The sequence below is a fragment of the Odocoileus virginianus genome, chromosome 21 (genome assembly GCF_023699985.2).
Source record: "Odocoileus virginianus isolate 20LAN1187 ecotype Illinois chromosome 21, Ovbor_1.2, whole genome shotgun sequence".
In the NCBI taxonomy this organism is placed as follows: domain Eukaryota; kingdom Metazoa; phylum Chordata; class Mammalia; order Artiodactyla; family Cervidae; genus Odocoileus; species Odocoileus virginianus.
In genome coordinates, this window is record NC_069694.1 from 8,101,338 (window position 1) to 8,116,420 (window position 15,083).

The following is a 15,083-nucleotide window of genomic DNA, read 5'->3' on the forward strand; positions in this document are numbered from 1 at the left end:
AATCATGCTTATTGAACAAATTTTGATGTATTTCCTTGAAGATAACAATAAATGGGATGCCACAGGGTGCCACTATACCTACCATGATATTGCAAAATTTAGCCAACATTGTAAAAGGAGAAAAGCATATGAGCTATGAGGATTGAAGGAGAAAACTAATAGTTATTACTGCAGTTATTATACTTATCTTTACTAAAAAAAAAAAAAAAAATTCAGTAGTATCATCAGAAAAGGAATAGAACTAATAAGAAAATTCACCTTGTTTTCCAGATACAAGATCATTTTTTTTTTTATAAAACCAATGGTGTTCCTCTAGGACAGAAACTAAAAAATATAACAGAAATAAAGAGGGATGAGAAGGCCTACTCCAAATATTTGTGGCACCTGGGACAAGAATACAAAATGAAGAGACATCAAATACTTAAATATCTAAAATTAAAAATCAAAGCTAGAACATCCCTGGTGGTTAAGAATCCTCCCCACAATTCAGGGGAGTGCAGAGTCACTTCCTGGTGAGGGAGCAAAGATCCCACACGCTGAGGAGTAAGCATCTAAGCCTGCAGGCCACAACTCCTGGAGCCCACGCACGCCAGAGTGCGTGTGTTACTAGACCGCTTCGGGGCCACAACTACTGAGTGTATGCTCCACAATTAATCTCCGCACCACAACAACACATTCCACGTGAAGATCTTCTACAGTGAAGACCCGGTGTGCCATAGCTAGGCCCCGATGCAGACAAATGAATAAATACTGAAAAAACAAAGCTATTTAAATTAAGTTACATTTAAGACAGGAGTACATTTAACGATATCTACCAGCAAGCTCACCATTAGCTTGTCTCACTACATCACCATCTGAAAGTGAAGACAGAAGACCAATGTTTCTTTCTGCCATCAGGCCATAGCTGCACACAGCTGGGTTAGGCTCCTGGGAAATACACTCCAAGATAGGGATCTGCATGTAGGTGGTTTAATGGGGGAACAGAACCTGTAATAGTAATAGAGAATGGGCCCTGCATGAGAGTGTGGGAAACAGGATTGGGCAGACGGGCAGGTGGAGAAGTTTCATTTAATTTTTAGAAATTATATGAACTATTATTAAATGTTTTCATCAGGAAAACCATTTGCAATTCTAGTATTTATTATCTATCTAGTTGTCAATGTAAAAATTCTGTATCATGTCTCATCCATGTTATGTCTAATCCTGGGTTTTTTGTTTTGTTTTGTTGGTTTTCCCCCTTTTATTTCAGCAGTTTGATTATGATGTGTCTAGGTGGGGATTTCTTTGGGTTTATTGTTTTTCAAATTTAATCAGCTACTTGAATCTGGAGTTTGCTTTTTTTTTTTTTCTTTCTTTTTGTCTTGCAACAAATTGGGGGAGCTTTTACACTAAAAAGAAACCTGTGTTTGATCCCTGGATTGGGAAGATCCCTTGAAGAAGGGAATGGCAACCCATTCTGTATTCTTGCCTGGAGAATTCCATGGACAGAGGAACCTGTAGTATTCCACACTACAGTCCATGGGGTTGCAAAGACAGGACTGAGTGACTGACATGCACGTGTTAAGTTTTCTCTTTCCTCTGTGATCTCTGTAATTGAGCTTATTCAGTGAATATTTTTGATATTTTATTTCTCAGTTCTAAATTTCCATTTGATTTTTTTTTTATATCTTCTATTTCTTTCCTGAGATTTTTCTAGTGTTCTGCTTGTTTCCAGAATGTTCATAATTGCTTTTTTGAGAATTTTGATGAAACTTCCTTAAAAATCTTCATCAGACAATTCCAACACTTCCACCTTTGGGCTTTAGTTATCTGTTGATTTCTTTTCTCACACAAGATGAGAGTGTCCTGGCTTTTACTATACCAAGTAATTTTGGACTGTATTTTAGAAATTCTGTGTATTATGTTATGAGACTCTTGTTCCTCTTTAAATTTTCTTTTTTAGCAAGCAGTCAACCCATTTAGATTTAGAACACACATCCTGGCCCACTTTTGTGGGCTGTGGTTTGAATGTTAATTTAACTTTTAAACTTTTGCAGCACTATTCTGGTCTGCCCCACTGTGTACTACTGAGAGGCCAGTCTGAAACCTGGGTGGTATTCCACACTGCGGTTCAGTTCGCAAAGCTTTTGAGGTGTTGATTCTGGTCAGTTTAATGCTTGAGCCACTCAGAGATGAGCCTGGGACTTAGATTAAAAGGTCTCTTTCTTCTACTCCCTCCTTTCCATAATCCTTGCCTGACTCTAGCTGGGAGGGGGAGGGGATGTGGCCTCTTTGCCTAGTGCAGGGTGAATACTGTCAACAGGGCAATACCCCACAGCCTCTCGGCAGCGCGCTTGGTGGTAGGAGAAGGGCTGCTTCTGTGTGTTTATTTAATGCAGAGAGGGAGCCTCGGCAGTCCTCCCCACTGTCCCTCAGAAAGCGAAGGGGAGCCACTTCTTGCCTGACCTTCATTTTGTGCAGAGTAGGGATGGTGATGGTGGGTGACGGGGTTGGGGGGGTGGGGCGGGGTTGCACCACTTACGGTATTTGCCTGGATTAGGTATGTTAGAGTAAAAAATGTTCCATCCTGTAGTCATTCTCTTGGTCTTTGGTTAAGAAAGAGTTGTCTTCTGTTTTGTTTTTTGGTTTGTACCTACCTGAAAGTGGTTCCAGGTCCTGGGTTGCTCTAGGTCCCAGGATATAAGACAGGATATTAAACAAATAAACAAAAAACTACTCAAGAAACTTACTGCTGGATGGTCCCTTAAGTCCTAATTTCTCCAGCTGGTTTACCATCTTCTCATCACCTTTTCAGAGTCTACTTATAGTCGCTTTTTATGTTTTACTCTAGAGTTCTTGGTTGTAATTAGCAGGAGGAATAGAGTGGAATGCATTTATTCACATCTGACCTGAACCAGAGGCTCTTTTCTCAGGGCTTTGATTAATTCTATTATGTCTGTAAATGTACTTATTTTTATATTCTTTCTGACAATTCCACCATATGACTTTCTTCTGTTGTATTGTTTGCAGTGACTGCTGACTCTTGCTTGTCGTGTTTGCTAGTTTGACTTAGGGACTTAAATAAGTAGGGCTTTCTCTGTGTCATGGGTTAAGGGTACGTTCTAAAAAAGTGTTTTGCATTTTGCATTTACTCATGTTCATGGATTTATGTAGATCTTGGTTTCAGCTACTGTAATCAAAACTGTGTGATACTGGTGAAAGGATGGACACATAGATTAATGAAATACAAAATCCAGAGATTGACCCATGCATATATATAGTTAATTGATTTTTTGACAAAGATGCAATGGCAATTTAATGAAGAAAAAATGTTCTTTAAAAAAATAATGCTGGAACAATTGGACATGTATATTAAAATTTTGATCTTGAATCATACATTATATACATAAATTAACCCCAAATGGATCATAGACCTAAATGTAAAACCTGAAACTATAAAACCTCTACAAGAAAAAATAAGAAAAAAAAACTTTGTAATCTTGGGTTAGGCAAAGACTTTTTAGGACATAAAAAATATAACCCATAAAAGAAAAAAAATAGATCAACTAAGCTTCATCAGTTTTAAACACATCACTATTCAAAAGATACTGTTAAGAGAGTGGAAAGACAAGCCACAAGCTGGGGAAAATATTAGCAAAAGGTCTTCAAAGGCCTCCTCTCCCACATAGAGTTCTTTAGAAGCCAAGTCCTTGGGCTGATGAAGTTCCTGAGTGTGACAGTCGATTTTATGTCCCCTTGACTGGATTGTAGTTGTGATTCAGTCGGTCATGTCTCTTTGCAACCCCATGGACTGCAGCACGCCAGGCTTCCCTGTCCTTCACTATCTCTCGAAGTTTGCTCAAACTCATGTGCACTGAGTCGATGACACTATCCAACCATCTCATCCTCTGTTGCCCCCATTTCCTCCTGCCCTCAATCTTTCCCAGCATCAGGGTCTTTTCCTGACTGGGCTGTAGACAGATTAGATTAAACAGCGTTTCTGGGTGTGTCTGTGAGGGAGTTTTTTGATGAGATTAGCATTTGAATCTGTGCACTCAGTAAGGCAGATTTTCTCCCTAATTTGGGTGGGCATCTGCCTACAATGCGGGAGACCTGGGTTTAATCCCTGAGTCGGGAAGATCTCCTGGAGAAGGAAATGGCAACCCACTCCAGTATTCTGACCTGGAAAATCCCATGGACGGAGGAGCCTGGTGGGCTGCAGTCAGTCTGTGGGGTCGCAAAGAGTCGGACACGACTGAGCGACTCCACTTTCACTTTCATCCAACTGAGGGCTTGCAGCAAGCAAAGAGGTATATGAAGGAGGAATTTGCTTCTTTTGCTTTATGAGCTGTGACACTGGTCTTCTCCTGCCCCTGGACTAGGATTTACACCTTTGGCTAAACTGGTTATGGGGCTTTTGGACTAGAATTAATCATTGGTTTCCCTGGGTCTCCAGCTTGTAAATAGCAGATCATGGGACTCCTCAGCCTCCAATTCAACACTGACAATCTATATCTACACTTACATTTCTATGTGTCTTATTGCTTCTGTTTCTCCAGAGAACCATGACTAATACACTGAGTCTTGAGAAGGAAGAAACACTGGATATGCTCAGTGTGAAAGAGAGATACAGTCTAGGAACCTGCAGATCCAGTTTCTGTCTTCTATCCATAACCCGTATCACTCAGGATACCCACAGGGAATGCGAAACCAGGACAGAACAAACAGAACTCAAAGCAGTAAGTATGTCCAGATTTGGTGAGAACTATTTGGTGAGAACTTATTCCCCACAAGAAAGGAATAAGCTTAAAGAGAATTCTAATGACCGCATGCATCATTTTAATTTGGGGATCACACTCTGCATATGCAGTCTCATCCCAGCCACCAGGTCTGTTATCGGCTCAGAGAATAGGAAGTGGTAACAGGTACAGTTTATATATCTTAAAATAAATGTCAAACCTAAAGGAAATCAACCCTGAATATTCATTAGAAGGACTGATGCTGAAGTTGAAGCTTCAATACCTTTGGCCACTTGATGCAAAGAGCCAGCTCACTGGAAAAGACGCTGATTCTGGGACAGATGGAGGGCAGAAGAGGGCGACAAGAGGATTAGATGGTTGGATGGCATCACTGAGTCAATGGACATGAGTTTGAGCAAACTCCAGGAGACAATGAATGACAGGGAAGCCTCGTTGACGCAGTCCATGGGTCGTAAAGAGTCGGACATGACTGAGCCACTGAACAAGAAGATAAATGTACCCTTGAAAGGCAGTTTATTGTTTTGTGTGTACTTTCTTTTCGTCTGTTCGTTCAACTCAGACACCTATGCATGTGGGCCTGCTCAGCAGCTTCAGATTTGTCCGACTCTTTGAGATCTTTTGACTGTAGCCCGCCAAGCTCCTCTGTGGGAGGATACTGTACAAGGCAAGAATACTGGAATGGCTTGTCATTAACTTGTCCAGGAGATCTTCCCAACCCAGGGATCGAACCCACGTCTCCTGTATCTCTTGCATTGCAGGCCGATTCTTTACCCACTGAGCCACCTAGTCTAGTTTCCTGAACCCATCCTTCCCTTAACAGAGCCACTTCTTTCCTTGAAGGCATACTAGACTTGATAACTTGCCCCCAGCAAGGCTCCTAATCTCTCCTTCAACCTTACAGTTCAGTTCGGTCACTCAGTTGTGTCCGACTCTTTGCGACCCCATGAATCGCAGCACACCAGGCCCCCCTGTCCATCACCAACTCCCGGAGTTTACACAAACTTATGCCCATCAAGTTGGTGATGCCATCCAGCCATCTCATCCTCTGTCGTCCCATTCTCCTGCCCCCAATCCCTCCCAGCATCAGGGTCTTTTCCAATGAGTCAACTCTTCGCATGAGGTGGCCAAAGTACTGGAGTTTCAGCTTCAGCATCAGTCCTTCCAAAGAACACCCAGGATTGATCTCCTTTAGGATGGACTGGTTGGATCTCCTTGCAGTCCAAGGGACTCTCAAGAGTCTTTTCCAACACCACAGTTCAAAAGCATCAATTTTTCGGCGCTCAGCTTTCTTCATAGTCCAACTCTCACATCCATACATGACCACTGGAAAAATGATAGCCTTGACCAGACGGACCTTTGTTGGCAAAGTAATGTCTCTGCTTTTAAATATGCTATCTAGGTTGGTCATAACTTTCCTTCCAAGGAGTAAGTGTCTTTTAATTTCATGGCTGCAATCACCATCTGCAGTGATTTTGGAGCCCCCCAAAATGAAGTCTGACACTGTTTCCACTGTCTCCCCATCTATTTCCCATGAGGTGATGGGACCAGATGCCATGATCTTCGTTTTCTGAATGTTAAGCTTTAAGCCAACTTTTTCACTCTCCTCCTTCACTTTCATCAAGAGGCTTTTTAGTTCCTCTTCACTCTCTGCCATAAGGGTGGCGTCATCTGCATGTCTGAGGTTATTGATATTTCTCCCAGCAATCTTGATTCCAGCTTGTGCTTCTTCCAGCCTAGCGTTTCTCATGATGTACTCTGCATATAAGTTGAATAAGCAGGGTGACAATATACAGCCTTGACGTACTCCTTTTCCTATAACCAGTCTGTTGTTCCATGTCCAGTTCTAACTTTTGCTTCTGACCTGCATACAGGTTTCTCAAGAGGCAGGTCATGTGGTCTGGTATCCCCATCTCTTTCAGAATTTTTCAGAGTTTGTGGTGATCCACACAGTCAAAGGCTTTGGCATAGTCAATAAAGCAGAAATAGATGTTTTTCTGGAACTCTCTTGCTTTTTCGATGATCCAGCGGATATTGGCAATTTGATTTCTTGTTCCTCGACCTTTTCTAAAACCAGCTTGAACATCTGGAAGTTCACGGTTCACGTATTGCTGAAGCCTGGCTTGGACAATTTTGAGCATTACTTTACTAGCATGTGAGATGAGTGCAATTGTGCGGTAGTTTGAGCATTTTTTGGGATTGCCTTTCTTAGGGATTGGAATGAAAACTGACCTTTTTCAGTCCTTTGGCCACTGCTGAGTTTTCCAAATTTGCTGACATATTGAGTGCAGCATTTTAACAGCATCATCTTTCAGGATTTGAAATAGCTCAACTGGAATTCCATCACTGCCACTAGCTTTGTTCATAGTGATGCTTTCTAAGGCCCACTTGACTTCACATTCCAGGATGTCTGGCTCTAGGTCAGTGATCACACCATTGTGATTATTTGGGTCGTGAAGATCTTTTTTGTACAGTTCGTCTGTGTATTCTTGCCACCTCTTCTTAATATCTTCTGCTTCTGTTAGGTCCATACCATTTCAGTCCTTTATCAAACCCATCTTTGCCTGAAATGTTCCCTTGATATCTCTAATTTTCTTGAAGAGATCTCTAGTCTTTCCCATTCTGTTGTTTTCCTCTATTTCTTTGCACTGATCACTGAGGAAGGCTTTCTTATCTCTCCTGGCTATTCTTTGGAACTGTGCATTCAAATGGGAATGTCTTTCCTTTTCTCCTTAGCTTTTTGCTTCTCTTCTTTTCACAGCTATTTGTAATGCCTCCTGAGACAACCATTTTGCCTTTTTGCATTTCTTTTCCTTGGGGATGGTCTTGATCCCTGTCTCCTGTACAGTGTCACGAACCTCCGTCCATAGTTCATGAGGCTCTCTGTCTGCCAGATCTAGTCCCTTAAATCTATTTCTCACTTCCACTGTATAGTCATAGGGATTTGATTTAGGTCATACCGGAATGGTCTAGTGGTTTTCCCTACTTTCTTCAGTTTAAGTCTGAATTTGGCAATCAGGAGTTCACGATCTGAGCCACAGTCGGCTCCTGGTCTTCAACCTTACAGCATGTAAAATATTGGGCAATGGTTATGTATTTGGTCTGTGTGTGCTGAACATCTTAATTTGTTCAACCATTCCTCAAGGAATTTGGTTTCTCATAAAACCTGTATTTGTCATCATTCTGATCACTCACTCAGGCAGAATCCAGCTTTAACAAAGTATTTTCTTAGATGACTAGGTCACATTTTTCAACTCAGCAGGTAGTATCATCTCACCCCTATGTACTGGAGGACTGCAACCAATCATTTGGACTAATTCAAAGTGACATTCCATTAGAATGCAATAGACACATAAAATACTTTTAGAGCTTGCAGTCAACTATCACAATATAAAAGCAGAGAAGTTCCCTGGAGTAGGCTGATGGAGAGTACCCCAAGACTGAATTCAGCCTCTCCCCATCTTCCTTCAGCCATCCAACCGGTGAAGTTGTCTTGTGACCAGCACCAGTCAGACATTATTTTGTGTTATGCTAAGATTAAGTCTGCTGGAGGAAGCTGTTGAGAGAGGTAAAAAGCCAGCTTCAGTTACATTTAGGGATTCTGAGAGGGCAAGACATTTTGTCTTAGAAACTCTAAATGACAAAGACACAGCAGTGTCCACGGACATGGGTTATTGAAGGTTTAAAGAAATCATGTTCATCCAGATGTAATTCCTGACTCCCCACTGTCCAAGTTATGAATTTTTTTTTCAAGTTATGAATTTTGATCTTTTATTAAAAAGTTTAAAGTTATTACACACATGAAATGGAAAATTCTTTTTGGAGGTAGTTAGGGTCATAATAGGGAGAAGGAAATGGCAACCCACTCCAGTATTCTTGCCTGGGGAATCCCTGGGACAAAGGAGCCTGGTGGGCTGCCGTCTATGGGGTCGGACAGACAGACACGACTAAAGCAACTTTGCAGCAGCAGCAGGGTCATAATAAAATATTCCAAGAATGCACTAGGTAAGTTTGTAGGTTCATGCTGGCTTGTCTACAAGTTTATGGTTTGTACTTAGAAAATTTCTTATCAGAAGACCAGGGATGCAGCTTTAAGGTTAACTCATATAGTGCATCCCCCAGTTAGATCTGCTTTTCTTTCCCTCCATTAATGATTGCCTATTAAAAGATGATTTACTTTGAAATTTGTAAGTAAGGGTCTCTTTCATGTGCTTTCAGCTAGTAAGTTTTGCTAGTAAGTTTTGTTCCTAGTGATCACTGTATATATAGTAATCACATGATCACATTTAATATTCTGATGGTTTTATTAACAAGTATATAATACATATATTGCATACTGTATATAGTATATGAGGACTGTACAGTACAAATTTATGTTCACAGTTTGACATGACAAAATGTCATTACTGAATTCCCATTGGACTACAGAGTAGAAACAGAGAAGGAACATTAAACATTCACATCTTTAGTAAGAAAGATTACCAAAATGTTTCAGTATTTGCAAGTATACTAATGCATGCTAAAAACCTTTACCCATTCAGTCTTATTAGCTTATAAAATATATTACACTTTATTAAAAATTTCTGCATAGTTTATACAAGTATTAAAGTACTGTAAATGTAATAATCCTGCTATATTTGCAGGTATGGTTTAAGAGATGCTAAGCAGAAAGATTATTTTGACCCTCTAACACTAAGTACATAACAGCAAAAAAAAAGTGCTAGTATTTGTAAAACATAATATTGTTGCAGCCCTCGTTTAATGCATGTAAAATGGCTTTGTAAATGTATTATTTAAGTGAATTTGCAATCATTTAGAAATTGTTAACCTTGACCAAGAAGAGAATAAAGACCACTCTGAGCAACTTCATGCATGACAGTGATTCCTTCAAGATGACTGTATATTTTCAAACCAACCAAATTATTTTAAAACCTCAGACCTTTGAGATTGTCTTTTAAACAATCTAATCAGGAATGATGTGCAGATATACAGTATCAGCAATATAGTTTTTCAAATTCCACATTAGTGCAACACTGATAGTGCAGATGGGTGTTTAATAAAATATACACATACATATAGAGTTCCCCTGTAAATCTGTTCCAAGGCTCTTGAAACTTCTGGTATTTAGCCATTTCCTTAGTTGAACATAGCTATGCTGCTAACACATTCTCCAAACCAGGTGATTTAGAATGTTAATGCCCATTTATGATGTAGGTTCACATTTTAGAACTCTAATAAAATAATGATGGTTGCAGATTTAATTTTTCTGACTTCTGCCCCAAGATGACACTTGGATAATCATCAAAGAAATTCTATAACCAACAGAATTTATACAACACCAACTTCATGTTTACAAATCATTCTCATCAATTTAAAATATTCAAAATTAAAATCACCATTGATAGTAACATGGCATATCATTAAAACCACACGTTCAAGGGTACCTTATCTTATATTGGAGGTCTTCCACAATAACAGCTAAAAATTACTAAGATACTAAATTTCTCAACTATCATATTAAAATACAAATATATATAAAGAAGGAAAATTTGGTTAACAGCCAATTGGTAACTGAAGTATATAGGCCAGCATGGGAACAGAAAAAAGCTTCCTGGGTTGCTTTATTTTCAGAGTTGAAGTGTATTCTTATTAATGTTACCATATCTAAGCAAGCTGAATAGTAATGTAGTAAGTCTTTGCAGAGTCCTGCTTGCTTTTTTGAAAAAAATTTAAATATGTTATAGCAAACACGAATTAAATTTCATGAGAACCCATGAAGCTTTCTATCAGCTGGACTTCGACTCAAAGCTAATTATCCAAAGATCAATTTTCTACCCTTTCTTGCCTCTTTTCCCACCTTCAAGATGGGTTAGAACATACACAAACTGGTTAGCTCATTAAAAAAAAAAAAGTTATTTGCACTCCATTCTTCGGCGTGTTGTGGAAGAACCATTTCAAGCTATAAACACTTTGGCATGAATGTGACTAAGCATCTACAATATAGACAATACCTACTTTTCCAAGAGCCATTTTTTTTTAAAATCCCTCAATTCATGACATAGTTGCAAAAAAAAAAAGCCTCATAAGGATGGTTTAATATTCTAAACAAATTTTGCAGTGCTTAAGAAAAAAATAAAGAAAATAAAAACCAAGTGCCACATACAAATTACTCTGCATTTCTCAACTACATCTCCTTTCAGTTGGATCCGAGGGCTGATAAGCGGGATCTCTTAGGTGCGCAGTCCCTACAACTCACGTTTATTAACATGGCGCCATCAAAGTAAGCTCCCCACACGATCGCAGGCCTCCAGAATCACTCATGCACTGATGCTTTAAAAACAACTGAACAGTATATTCCTCCCAGCTACGGTTGTGTTGGATCCTGAGTTGTGGCTGGGACGAATCTTCAGGATTCCGTTCTTCTCTCTGCTCCTCCTTCCTTTATCGAGGGATGAATGCGCATTTACTTACATGCACCCACACTAGACCACCGTCGCCCACTTTCTTCAAATTTAGGACCAATGGCATTTCTATGCGTAGATTATTTTTATTGGCATTTACACTATGGTGCTCAAAAGCCTGCTTTTGAAAAACTTCCCCTAAAATAATGGTGCTATTAATCTTCAACATAAACACGAGTCATTTTCAGTTTGTTCTTTTCTGATAGGATATGTGATAATGACAGGAGATTGCCAGCTCCCACAGTAAACATTTGGGAATTTGAGCTACATTTATGAATCCCTGAACTGTGGTTTTCCAGATTTTTCAGAAATCTGTCCCCCAAAGAAAAGTATGTGTGCTTCACAACTATTTATATTTACAAATAGTGTCACTCAGGTCTTAGATTGAAGGAATCTACTAAAGCATTAGCAGATGCTTGTTTATGATATGTGTTTTGAACACAGATGACAGCCAATTAGGCAGTCTGCAGCTCAAACAGAAAAGTTTCCGTATGAAGTTTCCATGATTAATTGGATAGGGGAATACAATTACCACTCAAAGTTTTCCGGTTTGCAAAAAAGCTATTAAATAGGTGGGGTAAAAGAAGGCCATTCATACCCTTACCCGAAAGACTTTTTTTTTTTTATCATGTCTGGGCAGATATATTTGTGGCATTCCTATGGTCAATGCTTGGTGATGCACATGAAGGACATTGCAGAAATGGAGACAGGTGTATGGAGAAGCCCACTGTATCTGGCTTTGCAATAGGATTCTGCATAGCTGAACATGCATAGAGGCTGAAACTCTGGGAATGCTCTGCCCAGCTACAAAATGATGACGTCTCACCAGAAAGCCCTTGCCCAGCAGGATGGATGTCTTCCTCCTCTGCCCACCCTGCTCTGCTTCTGTTCCATGCCCCTCTGCTCCAACTCCATGCTAGGCAAACAGAGCATCCATCCCCTCAACTGACAGACATCACCCTCCTAAATCAGCAGCTCTGGCTCCCCTCCCAGTGGTGGCAAAGCCCTCCCAAGTAGCTGCAGGCACAAAGGAGGTTAAAGGATGTACATTTAGATGAAGTGACAAATCCAAGTTGACAAGCCAGATATGTGAAGGACAAAGGAAGAGCTGACTGTACTAGCCCGACAGCCGGCTGCAAGTCTAGCTAATCTGTGAAAGCTTACAGCCTTCTTTTCGCTGTGGAGCACCAAACATGATCACAGGGCACATAGGTCTGGATGTCTCTGGCAAGGACTAGCAGGCTGGATACTGTACTTGTAATACATTTACTTTGATGTTCTCTTGAGGAATACATGGAGAAACCGACAATTGGTTATGTTAGTTTACATGTTCCCTTGTTTTCATTACATTAAACGTATCTCTAAGAAGGGTTTGCTTAGCATCCCCGGAAAAAAAAAAAAAGTGTTCACATTCTTTAGGTCTGACCCGTGGTAAGGAGAGGGAGGATTAGAGGATATTTACTACTGACCATATGGAAGTTTGAATGATATAAATTCAGATTCAGACCAGCTGAATCGAAATTAAAATGTACATGTAAAAAATGAGTTAGCTGATGGGAAGGAGGATAGAGAGCGAGCTGGAGGGTGGGGGGCCACGCTGAGGCGGGCGGTGGAGGTGTTCACACGAGCATGTGGCGTTTCCTGTGAAGAGCAAGGTGGTCGGAGCGGGAGAAGCTGCGGTCACAGTCTGGACACTGGAAAGGTTTGATTCCAGTGTGTTTTCGGAAATGTCTTGTGAGTTCATCAGACCGAGCAAATTTCCATGTGCATCCTTCCCACGTACATTTGTAGGGTTTTTCTCCTGCAGAGAGGTGGGGGAAAGGAGCTTATTTTTTTTTTCTAATAGCAAAACGATATTAACAATTAAAGACAGCAAATATTTTTGAGCTAAAGCTCTTGACAACAGGAAGGGAGTTTGGGGGAGAATGTATATGTGTATACGTAAGGCTCAGTCTCTTTGCTGTCTATCTGAAACTATTACAACACTGTTAACAGGCTATGAGCTTAGTCATTCAGTTGTGTCTGACTCTTCCTGACCCCATGGACCACAGCCCACTAAGCTCCTCTGTTCTTGGGATTCTCCAGGTAAGAATACTGGAGTGGGTAATCATTCCCTTCTCCTGGGGATCTTCTCAACCCAGGGATTGAACTCGGGCCTCCTGCATTGCAGACAGATTCTTTACCATCTGAGCCACCAGGGAAGCCCATTTTAACAGGCTATACTCCAATATAAAATAAAAAGTTAAGAAAAATAGCTCTTGACAAACATTATTTCCAATATATGATCATACATTTGTTCCTCAATAATACTGCCCTATGAACCACTAGGGGACAGACAAGAAAAAGAAACTGTGTTAATGTGTAATTGGCTTTCTGCTCCCCAAAAGGGGGGAAGGGTGGGTTTTAAGAGTTCTTAAAGCATATTTATGGCACTGAAATCCACTCTAAGGGGCTACCAAATAATTTTGGGTTTGCCCTCAATAGTAGTGACGAACCTGTTCTTAATACACAGTGATCTGTATTTGCTAACCTTCAAGTTGTAAACCTACTTAGGAACTTAGCTACAAGAGGCATTATCCAATGAGAAGCCCAAATCAAAAATCTTGTGGGGATTTTCTTATTCAGTAGTTTTCTAAAAATGTAAAGTCCCTTAGTCCCTATGAACTAAAATATTTATCAGGGATTTTGCATTTTGGTTAGTCAACACCATCAAAGCCTAAGTATAATGCTTTAATGAAGACAGAGTAATTTCTCCCCACCCTGCCAGGGGACATCAGGTTTCTGCAACTCTCTCCTGGGCAAGGAGAATCCACAGGTGAGAAAAAGAAGACCGCTGCTGGGGAGTCACAGGCTCACTGGTAAAGAATCCGCCTGCAATGTGTGAGACCTGGGTTTGATCCCTGGGTCGAGACGATCCCCTGGAGAAGGGAACGGCTACCCACTCCAGTATTCTGGCCTGGAGAATTCCATGGACTGTATAGTCCATGGGGTCGCAAAGATTTGGACGACTGAGCGCCTTTCACTTACTTACTTGTGGGGAAGTCACAAGGACAGTCAGTATGAAGGTTTTTACTAATAAACAGGCAGCTAAATGGCAATTTTGCCTGTTTAAACTAGTAATAATGGGTAATGGGCATCACAGATTCATTTCCATTTACTATCTCCTCAGTTTTCCAGAAACCTTAAAGGACTGTCATTTTTTGGCACTTCAAAGACATACTCAGAATTTATACTACCTTCTTTATTGCACAGAATATACATGTAAGAGGTAGTTTTTCCTACATCTAAATTGTTATCCAAATACCCAATGTCTTTTAATCTTATGCTGGCATGTGCTAACATCCACCTCTCAGGTCCCATTCATGCCCCTGGGGAGGCATTCCTGAATCTGCTTGGCACTGCCCAGTGGGCGATCCCCTAACGGCAAGGCTGTGGCCCTCAGCGCTCTCCACGGCAACGCTGCCAGGAAGCCACGGGACAGTTGTGTGCGGGATGGATTCCTCCGCCGCCTCTGCAGGATGTGCTAAAACACTTCACTTCCACTCTGCCAGACACTTCAGTTCCTTTCCTCTTCCGAACCCCAAATTGTTCTCTTTGTAAATATTCCTAACAAGAATGACTCACAAGGCTCCCAAACCCCTACATTCTGAGTTAAGGAAATGTACAGAGAGGCAAATGACTATTATGCTAGAATTTCACAGGGAAGACTTTAGGCCACGCCAGATGAGGCCTCCCATAAACATTAGTCACCACTACCAACTGCAGTTACTCAGGTTTGTTTAAAATACTTTTGTACGAATTCCTTAAGATGTTTTCTTCCGGAGCCCAGGGGACAACTTTATGTTTTCTTCACCCATTTGACAGTTTTTATAAGATCTGCCTGCCT

General features: G+C 40.7%; 1 protein-coding gene across 3 annotated transcripts in view; it reads right to left on the reverse strand.

Annotated features, from left to right (window-relative positions):
- Positions 1–9,021: 9,021 nt before the first annotated feature.
- KLF3 (KLF transcription factor 3) overlaps positions 9,022–15,083 on the reverse strand; it is a 35,144-nt gene continuing 29,082 nt past the window's right edge. For all 3 annotated transcript variants that reach the window (XM_070452040.1, XM_020916419.2, XM_020916423.2), the window contains one exon: positions 9,022–12,998. In XM_070452040.1, coding sequence (XP_070308141.1) covers positions 12,817–12,998 — 182 coding nt within the window. In that variant the 3' untranslated portion in view covers positions 9,022–12,816. The remainder of the gene's footprint in view (positions 12,999–15,083) is intronic.